The sequence below is a fragment of the Gouania willdenowi genome, chromosome 13 (genome assembly GCF_900634775.1).
Source record: "Gouania willdenowi chromosome 13, fGouWil2.1, whole genome shotgun sequence".
Taxonomy (NCBI): Eukaryota; Metazoa; Chordata; class Actinopteri; order Blenniiformes; family Gobiesocidae; genus Gouania; species Gouania willdenowi.
Window position 1 is genome coordinate 26,546,361 of NC_041056.1, and position 18,460 is coordinate 26,564,820.

The 18,460-nt window shown below is 39.8% G+C and overlaps 1 protein-coding gene across 5 annotated transcripts in view; it reads right to left on the reverse strand.

Moving 5' to 3' along the window:
• Positions 1-11,440: 11,440 nt before the first annotated feature.
• Positions 11,441-18,460, reverse strand: part of b3gat1a (beta-1,3-glucuronyltransferase 1 (glucuronosyltransferase P) a) — a 106,949-nt gene continuing 99,929 nt past the window's right edge. For 4 of the 5 annotated variants that reach the window (XM_028463967.1, XM_028463971.1, XM_028463969.1 and 1 more), the window contains 3 exons: positions 17,068-17,364; positions 14,852-14,958; positions 11,441-11,709 (listed from right to left, as the gene is read on the reverse strand). In XM_028463967.1, the coding sequence (XP_028319768.1) occupies positions 14,872-14,958; positions 17,068-17,364 (384 nt within the window). In that variant the 3' untranslated portion in view covers positions 11,441-11,709; positions 14,852-14,871. The remainder of the gene's footprint in view (positions 11,710-14,851; positions 14,959-17,067; positions 17,365-18,460) is intronic. The other variant, XM_028463970.1, reaches the window with a different exon arrangement.

Sequence of the window (18,460 nt, forward strand, 5' to 3'; positions counted from 1 at the left end):
AAACTGAGGGTTCGGGTTCCAAGCCACGCCACACGCTTACTTAGATTTGCTGGACTCTGCATATGCAACTGTTGAAGAATGAGATAAGTTATTTACAAAATTCCTGAATACTCACCAGAACTTAGGGGAGAAACCATCTACCTATCTTCAAAGATTGCAGACATCTCTGACTACAGTCGTGCAGAAAAAGGCCATAAGTGCAGATGAGGCAGACAAGCAGCTACTCAAACAGCTCTGCAGAGGGTGCTGGAATAACACACTGATTGCAACACTCCAGCTAGAACAGAAGCAGAACAATCCACCTGCTTTCTAAGAGCTTTTATTGCTTCTACTGACTGAAGAAGACAAACAGGCATCCAAAGCTAACAGAATGAGACAACTCTTAGGTTGTACCAAAACATAGAGTTCAGTCTTAAGCACATGATGTTAGTTTTCCTGAAAATGACGAATATAACTTACCAAATCCAGACAGCAACCCACCTTCAAAAATAACAGAAATCCAAAATCAACTTGTTGTTCTACAAGCCTGATTGCAACTCTTGCAAATCAAAGAAAGAAACCCTGACAGCAAAAAAGCAGCAAATAAAAGAAGTAAGCCAAAAAATGTCTGTGTAGAGAAGCAGCCACCAGCCACATCTGTCTCTGGGTATTATTTTCAATGTGGTGAAGATGGACATATTGCAAGTGGATGCAGCAATCCTCCAAATCCCATATTAGTCAAAGCCAAGAGGAACGAGCTCAAAGAAAAGCAACTAGCTTGGGCCAAAATAAACTCGCCCAGTGACGTTTCTGCTTTAAACTAGGGGTTGTTCCTGCTGAGGGACAAATATGAACAAGCGTAAGTACAAGTCCCACCAATAAGCTTAAGACAGAAACCAGAGCATAATTAAAAGAGCACAGAGCTTCACAAACAAGAAAAATACCTCAAGGTCTTTTTGAACCAGTTATCGAGTAAGTGACATCCTATAAATTGAAGGAGCAAACGGCCAATCAGTCCTGTATACAGGCTATGTACAACTGAATGTGCAATTTCCAAAATAAATGATTTTGTCTGAGCCTGAAATCCTAACTCTTGCCTTGATTGTCCCGGATGTTCATTCTAACAGTGACATTCCCGTATCAATTGGTACAGACACACTTGATTCGCTCTATGAGCAGTTCTGTGAAGGGAGTTCCCTTGTGACTAATCCATACTGTGTCTACCTGCAAGTTCTAAAAACCCTGCAGATCAGGCATAAACAAAACTCTGATGGACAACTTGGTTTTGTCAAATTGAGAAATCCGGAGCAAAATGTTCTACCCGCAGGCCAGAAAGTTGTGCTGGAAGGTTACATTAATGTCAATAGCATATAGCTGTCAAGTTTTGAATTTGAAAATAAGGTACATTTTCTGGCACCCACTACGAGCCGTCCCACCTGCTCAACCAAGCAGTATCCCTTATATTTTAAGACAAGTGTATAATAAATCTTAAATACCCAATTGTCAACCACTTACTAAATACAATTATGTGATTAGAATCTGGTAGGTCGACCTTTATTAACATTTAAATGCTGTGAACGTTCCTACTAGGGCTGGGAACTATGGGCTAAAACTCATATCTCAATATATTTTCTCAAAATGGTGATGTACAATATAAATCTTGATGATTTTATCAAATAAAGTTTGACCAGACAGACAATTCTGGGTTAAATTTGCTGATGCAAAATGCTACACAGGGACATTTATTAGCAAACAGCTGATCAATATGTGCACTCATTAATCTATCTAACTGAGCTTTACATATTGTTCTGAGAAGTAAAAGCAGCAACTCCTAAAACTAGTATTTTGATACATATTAAGCAATCATATACATATATATATGAAATAATATAGTTTTCTATATCGCTAAAATAGAAAACTCGATACATCTTGAATCTCAATATATCGCCCAGCCCCAATTCCTAAATTATAAGACAGCCTAAATAAAAACATACAGTAAATGTGTATATGAAGCACATGTGTTTATTTAATATACTTACAGTTTATATATAAGTCAACACATTGCAAATGTATTATTAAGTTCACATTGTTTGTCTTTAAGTTAGACATTAACATTTTATTTTCATTATATATTTTATTACAATTTCTCATACTCAGTCATGTGGTTCTCTGGTATTCACTAATGACCTATTAGACACATTTATTGCAGACTTTACATCATTTAACACTTTTTAAAGCAGTGTATATTTGTGGGGCTTGTGATTGGCTGATTTTTCATGGTGACATGTGGTTCCTTTCGCTGTGGTAGACGTTAAAATATCAGTTATTAATCTAAAAGAACGTGTAACTGTGTCACATCCTGATGGTCTTTATGAAGATAAACTTTCTGTCACATTTTACAACGTATTTACACCAGTTCTTTGTTTTTTTCGCCGGAACGTTTTCATTCATTCATCATCTCTGTTCTGAGTTGTTTCCGGGTTTGGTGCCGCTGTCGTCACTAATATCGCGGGAACTGCCACTCATGCCATTTCAGGTGGCAGTTCTCGCGAGGCTAGCGACAGCGTTCAGTTTAGTGAGGCAACTTTTAATTATTATTACATTAAAATACGGGATGATTACGGGAAAATACTAATATGGGAAGATGGCGGGAAAGAGGGGTAAAATACGGGAGTTTCCCGGCCAAAAACGGGATACTTGACAGGTATGCAATAGCATTGGGGAGTGGTGGCCTAGTGGTGTGGGGAGTGGTGGCCTAGTGGTTAAGGACGCTGGGCTTGTAATCGGAGGGTTGCAGGTTCAAGCCTCACCTGGGCCATCACTGTGGGATGTTGAGCAAGTCCCTTAACCCTGAACTGCTCCCCAGGCGCCGCAAAATGGCTGCCCACTGCTCCTCAGGGATGGGTTAAATGCAGAGGACAAATTCCATTGATGTACTAACATTACATGGCCAATTAAAGGCGAAAGCGAAAAGTCAAGACACTGAAGAATGGGTGCTACTCAAGCAACCAACAGTTTCATCTCTACCTAGCGACAATTCCCTCGACAATTGTTGTTGTATTACGAATGATGTTGTCCTATCACCTAACTGTGTTATAACTGTGTTATAGCCAAACTCAGTGCCCCCCAAGAAATCGTTGCCCATCAAAAATAAAAGAATGACTCATGTCAACCACAGACAACAGCAAGGTGACATAAAGGCAAGCCTCATTTTCAATTTTGGAGATTCTCCACTTAATGAGGAATGAAAGACTCAAAACACTCATCATGACCTTGACTTTGGTAATGCAACAAAAGTCAAACATCACATCGAACTGAAGGAAAATATGCCCTTTAAACAAAGGCCATACAAAGGCCATACATCCCCAAGATTATGCAGCCGTATGACACCATCTGCAATCACCTTGATGCTGGCATTATTAGAGAATCATAGTCCCCCTTTTCGTCACCCATCGTAGTGGTAAAAAGACGCCTTTTTACGGCTGGTGTGGCTCTCTGCATCATGCCGCCAACTCTGCCGCCAGTTCCGGCTCCCCACATCAGGCCCTCTTTGTCTTGCCCGCCGGAGGTGTCACCATCTGTCTCGCCAGAATCCCCTTTGTCTGTTTTGCCAGAACCCCCTTCATCTGTCTCGCCAGAGGTGGTCTCGCCTGTGGCGCCTCATGGGAGGCCACCAGAGTCCGGCTCCTTGGCCTCGTCTGAGTGACGGTCCCCAGTTAAGTTTGGCCTACCTCCCAGCAGACCGTCCGACCAGCTCTCTCCGGCCAAGTTTGGCCTACCTCTCGGTAGACCCCCAAACCATTGCTTCCCAGTCTGGTTTTGAGGAGCACTCTGCCTGGACCCTTCTCCGGGTCCCCCTCCCAGTTTTGATTTGTGGAGCGTTTAGATTTAAGTTACATTTTGGATTAAACATGAACTGGTTCCACAAATGCTATGCCTGCATTCTGCCTCCATCTCTCTCTGCATTTGGGTCCACACCTAAACCACATCGTGACACCCATACGACCACAACCAGTTCCTAAGCTCCATACCAGACCAGTCGGATGAAGGACCTCCATATTTAGATGAGGAGGATGAAATCCCTTCATTCTGTCCATTGAAAGTCATTAAAAAAGAGACAAGACACCAAGAGGTTTTCAATATGCCATCACATAAGAATGTCACAGACATGCCTGAAGCAAAATTGAGGAAATTACCTGAGTTTCCTGCAGATGTATCAGACTTACCTGTAGATGAAGAAAATGTAATCTTTGCTGAACATTTATCTTATCTAAAACCAAACGGCTGTCAATTTGTGGAAAACTACTCAGATCAGAACCCGGATCCCTTGAATTGTACTGATCTGGATTTTTTTTGTAATTTTTTTTTTGAGGGCACTCTAACAAAATTTAATTTTTTGACTTTTCTGACCCAAAACTCTGACTTCAAAGCACCTCGAGTGTGAACATTTAATAGATACAAGACTATTTCTTCCTACGGGCCCAGTTTGTTATTTTTCATACAAATGTGTTTTGCACTAACTGTTCATTGTACATAACTAAAAGTGTGGTCTGTTAAATACTTTGCTTTGTTATTTAATAGTGAATCCAAACCTTGCTTTGCACGAACCTCGAGACTCCTGTATATTCCAGGATTGGGTTGCACGGTTACATAGAAAAACTTGGCGAGCCAACCTAGCAGCAAGGATACCACTGTAATTACCTTATTGTTTTGATTTGAAATTCTTATTTTGATCGTGTCTTTAATTTTGATTTTGGAAAATTACTGGTTGTTTTGAGGAAAATAAACTAAAAAAAAAAAGGATAGTGTCAACACAGAAAACATCAAAGTACCAAACTCACTCATAGTCAGTGGGTTATCATATACTCCTGTAGATGAGGAAACTTTTGATTACCTGAAGTGATAAGGGTTGATTAGCGCGATAATTAAAATTGACAAAGCGGCTACACATGCATCTGTTTATGGGACTCCACAGCCCACAATGCAATGTGAAAATTTTTTTCCAACACTGGCCACATTTACAAAGGAGCATTAATATCTCTTTAAAGCAGAATTAAAGTTAATTCCTCTTTAAACTGGCCTTGTAAACACTTAATTCCTAATGTTAGTATAACTCCAAATTAAGCTTAAATCCAAATTAGGTGGCTGGTTTATTCTGATTTTAATTGTGAATTAAATAGTTAATCTATCTTGTAAACACTTTATACCTCTTTAAGTTAATTACGGTTGTTCTGCGCATGCGACTTGCCGTGATGATGCGCTGATGATGACACAATCCAAGGTGGCGGCTCGGACTGGAACTTATTTATTTAATAAGTGCCTTAGAAGACATGGATATTATTGGGCGGTATTGAACATGGGTAATTGAAAATGTAATTGTAACTGAATACTGATCTCTGCACATAGGGCATATTTCCCCTTTATACAGACTCATTAAACCCACTCTTTCATTCACAGGCCTGTAACCTAAACCAAGCCTCATTTGTCTAATACATTAATATTCGACTAATGCACTAGTATACTGAATATAACACTGTTGTGGCTCTAAATTTATAGTCATGCTTTAACTCCACACTGACCAAATATGGCAGCTGATTAGATGTTCCAGATGAGCTGTTGTACAACATAGGTTATGTACATAAGACTTCTGCGTCAGTAACGCACACTGTGTGTCATCTGCATTGTGCATACTTAATACATTTTACTGCATATTGTCCTAAATTACTTATACTGTTGTCTATAAAAATAAAAATGAAATAAAAAGCCAAGTTATGGAGAACCCACTTACGAGGGCAATGATCACAATCATAAGCTATTTGTATTGATTGATGTAGCTCATTTAGTTATCAATATTAGTTTAATTAGAGCTGTATCTTTAGATCTAGGAGAATAATTTATGTAAATAGTGTTTCAAAGGCTTTGACTTTAGCTCAGTACGTTTTCTGAAAATGTCTCGGCAACAAATTCATACTTAAGGAAGCAGGGAGAAAATTCACTCCGAGGCAAAATAAAAACTAGCGTTAGTGAAACTGATTTATTATCCTGCCATCACAATGTCCCAAGTTCTCTGTGACATTTACTGCAAACAAATAAATATTGTTCAAAGGATATACATTTCCACTGCCAGACAAACATGCCTCCTTAAAGTCAAGGGCTGATAGATTTTCAGAAATTACATTTACAACAGAAGGCTGGTAAACACGGCTGATATTTGTGTTTTTCTTCACCTCTTCAGACTTGAGGGTTCAGGGAGCTGGATATCCATGCGGCAGCAAACATCCTTTCCAGCGTTTTTCAAGGGCAGGATGTATTTGAACAAAAAGCCAAAAGACACTTTCATCAGACTCCCTGTGAGTAGAACAATACAGCGCTTTTAGGGCACGGAACTAGTAATGTTGAGCAATGAAGTGAAAATACCAAATTATTCAGTTCCTCTAAAAGCTTGTGATCGTGTAAAATCAAAAACTAAAGCAAATCAAACTAAACTCTGCAATATTTGGCTTGCAGCTTTCCAAATTATTGTGTTTTCTAACTGATCAGCACATAACATCACTGCAGGTAAAAAGTTAAAATCTGCTGATATGTCCATCACCATCCCTCAAAGTTTGCGCACAGTTGTTTATCACGTTGCCGTAGCATTTCAGTGATGCCTTGGTCACCTGTGAACATATAGACAGCAGGTCGTGTATGGCAGCTTTCTTGATGAAGGTTTGCTGTGGAGTGCTGATAGTGCAATTTCCAATAAGCCTAACATGTCAGCTGTGTAGTGATGAATCAGCCTTTTTGTGACGGTGACTCCATGTCAGTAGGACACACAGTCAAAGATCATATCCTTATGCAAGAGGGGAATCAGATTTGCAACATCAGATTGTAGCCCTGTACAGACTGATAGGGGTAACATGGGATGGGAAATTTTACCTGACATTTTTCAGGCGATCCAAATTATTAGTTAGACCTTCACCAAGGACGTACTATTTACACCTGCTTTCTTTGGTTGTTTGTCTGTTAGCAGTATTACTTCACAGATTTTGACAATTTTTTTTACCAAAGATGAACCTCAGGCAATGGTTTTCATTACATTTTGGAGGTGATCCAGATCGGACCCAAGTGCATGAAGGTAGCAGGCAGGCGTAGCGTTCATAATATTTGTCCATAGCTGTGTTTCCATTACTCTTGGAAATACAGAAAATCTAAAGAGTGCAATAAAAACTGGTCATGGAAACACCTGCATTTCGAAGAAACACTCAAATATCATTAAAAAGTTGTTACGCTTTCATGAGTAGGAATTTCAGACGTTTTTGATATTGAAATGTGTCACAAAAGCGCTATGGAAACACGTTTCCGCAAATACACGTCTCAGAAAGTGACGTACTTGGTCACGTGACCATTTCTCTCTGAGAAAACATGGCGCGGTACGTGTAAACAGAAGAGGAGACGGGGACATTTCTTAGCATTATACTTAAAAACGATTACTGCCACATTAGACAGCACACAACAAAGGAATACAGAGTATTATAACACTGTGAAACACATTCAAAGAGCATTCATACTTTGGAGAAATATCGCTTTTATTTTGTGAACATCTGTAATGGAAACACAGCTCAGAGTTAATGCACAAAAACCTAATATCCAAAGAGGCACGGGGAAAACAGGGAGCAGAAGACACAAGGAGGGTAGCATCGACAGTGTCCAAACACTCTGCTCAATAGAGAGGGAGGCCCGCCCTGTTGGTAGAAAGATCTCTAATTGGCTCAGGTCCTGCGCCACGCTCCTGTATTTCTAAAGCTCGTTTACAGAGCCAGGAGAAAAAGAAGAGGTTAATTGTCTACTCAGAACACTTTGGATTACAATATGCTCAAAGATTAATATGAAGTTTTGACCAGATAACGCACAAAAAAAAAAAAAAAAAACTTACAAACTGCAGCTTTAAAATAACATAACCTCTTCTTCCTTCCCCAGTCATAGTGCAACCAAGGGTGCACACTTGGAAGCTTGGAAGATGCATACAGTACAAGACACGTACATAGTTCATGTGTATACGACAGCTACTCTCTGAAGGAGAATGTTTGGTTAGGTGAAACCCGCTAACGGAGATAAATCTAGGCTTCAGTTATCTATAGCTTCGTAGTGCAGGCCCACAACACATGAAACTAGAATTGAAAACAGAATAAACAGAGACTCACAAAAGCAAAAAAGAGGACCATGACTTTATCTGAGGTGTGGTGAACACACTTTGGTATTCCTCTGGGGGTCAATTTGACCCCAAGCTGTTTTGGCTGTGTAAAACTTGTCTGTGTGTGACCCACCTTCCAAAAATGGAAAAAGACCAACATCAATTAAGATGATTCCTTCTGTGAGAGTCATGAATGTGTGCCCCAAATTAGAAAAGATTTGGATGAAAGATTTCCAAATTACAATAACTCTAAAACTGAAAGTTTGACCTGATGGTGGCGCTGCAGGAAAGGTCATATCATCACCATAACCATATAGGGTTCATAACCTTTTTAAGATAAATTAATTAAGATAATTAATAAATTAATTTCAAAGTTTAACGGGATGGTGGCGCTAGAGAACAGGTCAAGGTTTCATTATCATAGGGTTATTTATGTACTCAACAAAAAAAAAACAAAGCCATATAAAAACAATAGTCAACAATTTTGTGAAAATCATTTTGTGGAAGTAAATAGGAGGGTTAATATGAGATCATGTGAAGTTCCTACATGTAGCAAACCCTGCAGAAATTGCGAGGCCATTCTAACTGATAACACACACAGAGCACCACACGCAGTAACACACACTCAGAGAACTGAATAATCAAGCTCAAGCATTGTTTTTTTTCTCAGTTATTTTATTTCTTGATTCAACTAACATCTTTCTCTGAGACAGATTTGCTGTGGCAACAAAACAACCTTAAGAGTCACATGCATAAAATGTGGATCATATGAGACTGGATGGTGACAGTGAAGATGAATAAAAGGGAGGACTGTATGTGTGTAAAGTGTATTGTGCCTTAGAAAATCCCCCCTGATGATGCTCATATATAGACAATTAATGCTGAAGTCAATGAATACTGCAGATAGATGGGCTTTAGTACATAATATTTTTATTTTGTTTTTTTTTACTGTGTATTAAATATTGCTTAATGCATCATACAAATTGTATGTATTTGTAAGGCCAAGCTGGAATGCCCTTTGAACTGTGGGCATGCAAAAAGTCAGCACTATGTCTCATTGAGATGCACCGTTAGCCTGGATCTTCACAAAAGCAGATTTTTAGAGGAAATCAGTTTAATTAGACAAATTAAAAACACGTTGATACCGAAATCAGAGTAAAGGATTGTTCATTATTCAGATATTGCAGCCTAATTAGATTTTAACCTTATTTTTGCATTTAATATTTCAAAAAGATTTGAGGTGAACTGAAAAAGCAAGTCTAATTTTGGATCTGTATGATGATCTGGTCTTGATGCGTGCATGCATTTATTAAGTCAGCAGCTTGAAAATACAGATGCAGGAATGAAATACTTCTGATTCAATTGCACATGAGAGGAAAATAAAAATAAATATATAAATAAATATATTATTCTAATTTTGAATAAATAACAGACGTTTCAGATACCCATCCCAGATTCTTGCACAATTTAATTTCATGCAGTCAATGTAAAACAGAGTTTTGAGTTATACAGCAACTAGTGTCTGCACATCTTATGTAATAACACGTTAATGTAAAGTACAGCTTTTTTTCTACATGTCTACAGTGCAGAGGAGTATAAGTCTGTGCTGGGAGCTAGCGACGTGTGTTCTTAGAGACTTGGTTTTTGAATTATCTCCAGCTTCTTTATACGGGACAGATAAGAGCCACCGCTGTGCATTAGATCAGTATATTCAGGGAAAAAAAGAGCTTTCATTTCACCTAATGCAGAGTAACTTTGTTAAAGTGCTTAGCTGCACAATGACTCTGCAACTACAGATGTCTGCTGTTACTCTCTTCTGCTATGATGATCATTAAATAAGACGTTTGTACACATAACATAACATAACATAACATAACATAACATAACATAACATAACATAACATAACATAACATAACATAACATGACAGCATTTTTTTTTTTTACCTGGTTTCCCAATATTGCAATACATTTTTCAGTGCACCATGTTATTTCTATTGTGCTCTTATTTAGCTAATTTCAAATCAGGGTAGATTTTTTAAACATTAGACATCTTAAAAAACAACTACTAAAGGAAGTACCGTATTAGTGTTAAAGCAGCTACTGCCAAACATATTTTGAAGCTGTACATGTGACTGGTTTGATCATCATCTGATCACCATCACCCAAAAAATGTTGGGGTGACTCCTCTGTTTGTTTAGGTTGAACATATGTCAGGTTTGTTTGAATCGAACACGTGTCAGGTGAAAACGTCTTGTGGCCAAAGTAGGTAAAATAGGAACCATTTTGATTGGGATGAACTACAGTATATAGATGTTCAAAGAGATCAGAGAAATGTATCATAAACTTGAAAAATGTTTACCGTATCAAAAGTAAAAATCAAGTGCAGACATTTAAAAAAAAAAAAAAAAAAGAAATGAAATAAAATAACTTTTCAATTTATCCAGTCTCAGGTTTGCATATACACAATGTTGACATTCTAGAGTGAATTTCTTTGTTGTTTGTATATGGACAAATGTGTCATTCCAAGCCAATTTTAATATTGTGATAATGCTTCTGCAAAAAAGCACGTTTTTTAGTGAAACTGTACAGGTGTAATACAGGAAAAAACACATAGTTCACATGGGATTTTTGTAATGATGATGACTTTCTATTATTAAGAAGATTGAGTTCTCTTGCGGATACTAAATGATTGTAATTGTGCAAAGCAAACTTCCTAAGGATGCAGCAGTTTTGGCCTTTTAAGATGTTTTCCTGTGCATCTTGGCTTCCATGCACAATCTTAATCTATGTGTGCTATGTGCACTGAAATGCATGAGTCATTATGACACTTGAAAACGAGCAATGGAAACCCAGGACTGAATGTAGGCAGGAGTCAGTAGTGATGAACCAGCAAGACAGGATTTTGCAAACTGTCTAATTCAGTCAATATTCATTTGAAACAAACATCTTCTATTTTATCAAAAGAACATTACTTCCCTTGTTTTGTTTCTTTTGGGTTAAAAGAAAATCCTGCATGAGACAGCTTGGTTCTCCGAGTTGTGTTTCCAGCCACGCTGGTGATGTAATCCGTGTCCTTAAACACATTCTGGATTGCCATGTGTGGATCCAAACCCATCTCGTGTCATTATATTTTTTTATTCATGGGTGAAGGGTGGGATCATTTTCAACACGCTTGTTTGGTTGAATCTTTCAGCAGTGTTTGTTGTTGTGCTGTCTCTTCTGTTACACAATCATTACCAGGTCCATTGTACAGTGGAGGTGCAGGTCATGACTCTTTGTAACAAGTCTGTGAGATGTCCTTCATGCTGTCTTTTTTTTTTTTCTTTCATTTTATTCAGCTCTAGACCTGATAAATAACATCATAATTACCTGTGCTTTGATACAGTACAATTGTCCCATTTGGTCCATATTCTAAAAATGTCAGCTTTAGTCAAGAGGATTAAATCCCATTTTAAAGGGCCGGCCGACTCCTTCTTTGTTCTGGTGGGTAAGACATGAGCGATGTTGGCACCTTTCAAGAACTCTTTTCTCTCCTCACAGGTCCTAGGCCAGCCTCCTGCAATTGTAATTATGAAAATACATTAAAACACAAGGGATTGATTCAAAGTTGTTCGAGTTCTTACTGCAAAAAAAAACAAAAAAAACAAACAAAAAAACATTTTAAATTACTCACACCAATTAAAAGGATAGTAGAATCGCTTTCTATTGGTCAGATTTCTAAACTAAAACATGTAGGACAGTTGCCCTCGAGGCTCACCCTGTCCCTCAAACAAGGGTATTGTACTCAGATCTTTATTTTTAATGTCACTCTTTTTAATAGTTTTCAAAATAAATTACCGATGTTTTTTTATATTAAAGTAATTAGTCATCTTAGTCACTTTCCTAAAAAGTGTTACCATATTTCTAAATTTAAATATAATTCATATCTAACTTACAATGGCCATAAGTACATGAGAGCTTTAATTCCCCTTTAATTCAGAGAAAAGGTTAAATCCTCTTTAAACTGACCTTGTAAACACTGCAATACCGAATTAGATGGCTGGTTTATTCTGATTTTAATTCCGACTTAATTAATTCCTTGATCTCTGTTACTCTGTCTCCTTCTCCTGCTCAGCTGACAAAAGTGAAACAGTATGTTATCATTGAGCATCAAAACTACAATCAAAATAAAAGTAAAAACTATAGGTTATTTACAAAACATTCTCTGAGTAATATGAGTGAGAGCCAGCCAATCCTGATTGACTGGTGAAATGGATTCATCCATGGCAGGTAGTCCCACCTACTATATGTAGAGGATGACACTACGCCATTCAAAACAGCAAACCTCTTCTCACTCACCCAGCAAGAAAGGTTGTCTGGTGAGAAATCTGTTGTTTTTTAATTTGCTACACCCTCAGTCTATGGCTTGGGTGCGACAGCGTGGCACACTTTATTTTTGGTGAAATAATGAGAGTTTGTGCGTGTTTTCGACATTTTTCCAGAGGGGCAACAGCCAGACCCTCCATCAAAAAATTATTTTTCTCCCTGCGGCCATCGGGCCGAGCTGTGGCAGCGGGGAGGCGGGGGTGTGGGAGACCTCAGGTGCACGCTGGAAAGCATAACAGTTGGAGGTGGCGATCAGGGAACATCTAACTGCATCACCGTGGAAGATGAGAGGAGTGTGTCAGGCTGCTCTCTTCTTCTTCCGGACTGGGCTGGAGGAGCAGCAGTTGAGGCCGAATGCTTCTTGGGCCCCTCCAGGGAAGCAACAGATGCAGCAGGCTTTGCAGCCCAGGCCGGAGTGACAAAAACGTTGTCTTCCTCTTCGTCCTCTGAGATGAGGAGCTCAGAGGTGACATGTTCGTTGTCCCCACAGTTCGGGTCCAGGACGTCTTCCTCTAATGGAGGACATTGACGGGGTCGGGCTGGGAGCCTCAGCTGGAACCAAGCCTCACCGCAGCCTCCACACAGGTCCCCGTTTTCATCTCCGTCGCGACTGTGGTGCCGTGGGGAGGAAGATACAGGTCCTGTTGAGACAGGTTGGCTTTGCGTGCCAGTCATCTACGGAGGCTCTGTACCGTATAAATGGCGCTGTGGCGGCAGGAACCGGGGCCGTCAAGGGCCTGCCGGGCGTGTTCCAGCCCAAGGCACCCTGAGCAGACCTGGTGTGTCTTGACCCAATATCTTGTTTCCACAGCTGCAGAGGCGTGCCTCTAAGCCTCCAGACCCCCATGTGTGTAGGGCCTTATTCTCCATCTTTCGCCTGTGCTGGTGTGCAGGCAAAAGGAAGTTGGCAACTAGCTTGGCTCATGGTGGGTAGCAGCTAAGCTCGTCGGAAAACCAACACGTGGCACCTGGCAACCGTGGTGGGGTGGCAAGGGCGGTGTTGTAACCGGGTCGTTAACTGAAGTGTTAAGCCCCGGGCTCGACAGCCGCGGTGTGGCATTGAGGAAGTGGTGAGCCGAGCAGAAAACAGGTTTGTTAGCGATCGGCATTCGACGGCTGTGGTGAGGCATCGAAGCAGTGCTGTGCCGAGCGTGGAGAGCAAAGAAGCACCGGTTGACCTGGTGTGGTCGAGAGCAGCGTCTGTCGACGGAATTCAAAAGAGGGTCTACCTGTGGACGGTTAAGCTGCGGCAGACGTAAGATCGCTCTGAGTGAGAAGAAGTTTTTTAATGGTGTAGTATCATCTGCCCACTCTACTTATAGTAGGTGGGACTACCTGCCGCGGTTGAATACATTTCAGCAGCCAATCAGAATTGGCGTAATGAGATTGGGCTTCTGAGGAATGACGCAGAGGCGTATATCCTATAGTGATACATCGAAACAAATGTTATGAAAGAGAACAGTTTTTATGATGTGGTCTTCCATGTTGTAGCAGAAAAGAAAAAGGTTTGTTATATGTTTTATCCTGTGATACGTCACGTTCGCCCCCTGTCCAATCAAAATCCTTCCTAGCCCCCAGACCTAAAACGGAATTGAATAAACCAAATAAACCTGTTTTCCATGTAAACCTCAATTCAGAATTATTATTTCCATGTAAACATAAAGCAGAACACTTTATTTCTGAGTAATTTAATTTGGAATAAATAATTCCGAATTAAAAAAAAACATCATGTAACCGTGGTCAATATGTATATACTGAAATATTATCCACCATATCTCATAATATAAATTCTTAAGTACTGCATACGTGGGCATTTTGATGACTACAATGACCAGCATAACTGTTAAAAGCCCCATTGTTATCTATCAACATCCAATCTTTCTTGGGATCATAACACACTTTCTTCACTCCAATTCTCTTTTAGGCATCCTTACCAAATGGCTCTGCAGCAATAATAGTTTAGAAGTTTAATTAGCTAAGCCAATCAAATTTAATCAAATCCCTAAATGGTAATGTACCCAGTGAAAAACACACGCAAACGCATAGAAAATCTTTGAATTGACTAGCGGAAAAGGTTTGTGTGAGTTTCCCTCCTTGTGAGATGTACTTCTTAAGGCGTACCCTACTTGGTGCCCACCATCAGCACCATGAATTAGGTGGATACTGAAGGTAGAAGGATGATGTGAAGAGGAGAAACCTATTAAACTTATCCAGTTATTTTCTATGTATACAACCAAAGTTGTCTGTGAAGAAAATTAACAAGAGAATAAGTTGTTAAATACTGACAAATCGGCTTGCCTTTTCATTATGCTAGTGACTAAAACCTTATTTACCGTAGAGAAAGGAAACCTGGTCAAATCTCCACATTGGGGTCTGTGAATCCTTTTTTCCCCTCGTTTACAAGGACAGGTTTCTCTGTTCTTGTGTGCCAAACGAGTATCTGGTGAGAAAACACATAAGAGCTTCAGTAAATAACAGGCTTTACCTTTAATGCACTTACTGAGGTTATGCCTTTCAAAACATCTAGTGCGGATCCAGCAGCCCACGAAGCACCACAGGGCTTTTTCACTGTGGTGTAAAGAGATACTCGAATGTAAGCCCTGCGTCAAAAGAGAGTGTAGATAGACCACCGGAGTGCCATCATCAAAATATGGCAGTCATCTCAGCTTGCTGTGTTAAGCCTCTCACAAAACATGGGATAATGGTAGCCGGCTCTGAATGATTGGACACATAATGTATGGGATTTCACTTTTGTAGTAGATCTGCAGCTCTTTGTTCAGTCCTTTTTGGTGTGTTACTCTGCTATCGAGCCCTCACATTGGCTTCATTTGGCCCAAGAGACCAGAAAACCATCCAGGAAAAGGACAGCAAAAGGGAACGGGGAGGGGAAGTAATCTGAAAGTGTCAGGCTCATTTCCTCCTTCTCTTTTGTGGTGAAACTCTCCTTCCTTTCATCTCAGCAGAGCAGCTTTTATGAAATATTCATGAGGCATGTTTGAAATGTGCTGGGAGCCCACTCCCATTTTGCTCAGGTGTAAGGGAAGGGGGTGGGGGGAGGGTTAATAGTCTTGCTACATTTGGAGTGGCAGATTATAAGGGAAAGACATGCCCATGCACGACTTCCCACTTTTCTTTTTCCTGCTTCCAAACCACTCCTCTATTCGTACTCGCTCTCATCTGTAATCAGTGTGACTTCCCAGCCTCCCTGTTCACCCCCATGACTCCAATTCCGCTCTCAGTCATTCCTTGAATCCCCTCTTTTCATTTAGCTCTTTGAATGGCAGGGTGAGAGCAGCAGAAAAACCTCTTTCACTCTCTCTCTTTTCCTTTTCCTTCTTTCTATCTTTGTCTTCAGTGTGTCTAAGTGTGGCCGTGGTGTAGATCTTGGCACACTAAAGCCCTACGGCTGACTCCTCTTTGCTTCGTATCGCGACTCTGTTCAGATTGGCAGAGTCAGTATGGAAGGAAGTTAATTGAAAAAATAAATAAATTACCCACTCTTGATGAACAATCAATACTTAGCTCAACAGAAGTTAACAGACATTCACAGTAATACAGACAAGACGTTACATATGTTGCAGAAGTTTCTAGGTCTGACATGTAGAATTGACAAAAAAAAACAGTTTTTCCATATCATCAAATGTTCTTCTTAAAGCCAGTGGTGTGCAGTCTCACCACAAAATGCATAAATATTAAAAAAGGTGCAAATGCTTTTTGACACATGTATGATGGTGACGATGATGTGGCAGCCTCTATTTGTCCAAACCAGTGTTTCAGATTCAGATGATGCATCTAACCTCCTTCACCTGTTCTTCACTGGCGTCACTTTTGATTCAATGCTCGACAATGTCTTAACACTAATTTCTCTGAAAAGTCTGAAGGCATTAACAAATGTATAATTAGACGAGGACATGATTTCAGGTTTGACATACACAGTTGATTATAACAGACTAAACTAGAATATTTGCAATTCCTGAAAAAAATGCAAGTGAGGATATAGCTGCTGCCCCGCGTTGCAGTACGCTGCATGAGGGAATTCAGAAGATCCATCCAGCCATTCCAATCTAAAAACGGGATCGGAGCTGAAACCTCACTGCAGTTGAAGGACTGTACGTCAAAAACAGTTCATGATAACAGTTGAAAGACAACAGAATATTTAAAAAGTTGAATGGTTGATGAATGGCTGAACAGCTGAAGTTGAAGGGAAAAAAAGTTGAAAAGGAGGATTGCCCTACTATTATAATGGAACATTTTCGAACAAAAAAAAATCTATAAAAAATATCTTTGACAAAAGTTACAAATCACAAAGTACAAGCACTCCTGTGTCAAAACTTTGACATGTTTTGAGATCTTAATGGTCAAAATTGAGATCTGCCTCCTGCATCCTCACTAACTAATGAATTCCAGTTATTTTACCTCATGTATTAATTTTTTTTTTAAATATTCTGGGGATAGTGCTTCTTGCTTTCCCAAACACTTTAGCAAATCCCTTTAAATCCCAACTTTTCAAGCTAAGCTTCTTAACATTGGTAAATATTTCAAAAGTTACCTTAGTGCAATTGGAGGCCTTGGGCTCCAAGTCACTGAGTGTGACAAGTTCCCGGAGCAAGCTGCTTTCCTGGTAGCCTCCCTTCACCCCGCGCAGCTTAAAATACGCCTGTGGCTTGAAGAGGATGAGTCGCAGGTTGATGGCGAAGCCAGCCATGTCAATAGCAAAAGGCCGGTGGGGGTCGAATACAGTCTTCCAGCCGTAAACCTTTCCGGCTGCGTTGACCTTGGGCGACTCGTACCGCAAACCACCCACAAAGGCCACGGGCCACACTGAAACTTTCAGAGTTGATCTCATCTAACAAGGAGAAAGAAAAAAGTGGAGACAGAGTGAATTAGTCCTCTGAAAAAGCCGACATGACAGAAAAACACTGTTTGAGCATCGGCAACCGTTGGACAGAAAGTGTTTAGAACCACTGTTGCATTAAATCTGAGAGACTGTGAGTATTAAGCCGTGCACAGCTGACACACTGTCAGATAGAGGCCGATCGCACACATTGTACAACTTCTGCCCTACAATTAGATAATTAGGTGCAACCGTCTTTGAGGAACAAGGCCATTAGCGATATGATTGCTACGGAGATCTTTCAAGGAGGTGTATGTACCACTGTCCTCTGCCTCTTTAGTCCTTTAATCTTCTGGCATCAAATAGTTTGCCTCTGGGAAGTTTTTTCTTTAGCATGCAGGCAAGAGCGTAGTTATTTAAAACACCGATGGAGCAGAAATAATGATGTCTTGAAAAGTTCTTTTAAAAATGAGATGCATTTTGCAAGTGCATTTACTTACTGTATCAGAGTGTGCGCGTTTGATTAGTGCTTGCACGCACTGATGGCTGCAGTTTTAATAGATATCTGTATCATGTGGTAAATAGGCATGCTGAATAAGATTTGAGCAAATTGCGTGCACATAAATGATCGGCAGCATTAGATGGTTATGTAACTGAATACATTGCTATGCATTTGCATCAAATGATCTTTGTAAGGGAAAACTACACCTGATCCAAGTTCTGTATTAAGGAAGTGTGATACTCAGAAGAAATACAGTAGACGACTCAACTGAAAGCACGTACAGCAATTATTTTACAATTTTTGCAGAAATCATCATATTTCTGCACAAAGTCCTTATTATTTAATGGGAAAAAAGCATTTCAGATCTCCCATTTTGTTTAGTAGTGTGCAGTGCTCAGATAGGCTATTCTTTCAAAGCTGTTGTTCACATCTCTGCATTAAAATGTTAGCATTTTTTTAAATTGTCTTTGCTCGCCAAATGGCCACAAAATCCAGCATTAATCCTCCACATTACAAATAAATCATTTTTGTACAGTTTTTTAGTGCAAAGCAGCACCAGTTTGTAAAAGCAGGTCTATCTGTATATGTAAGCTCTGTTTCCTGTTG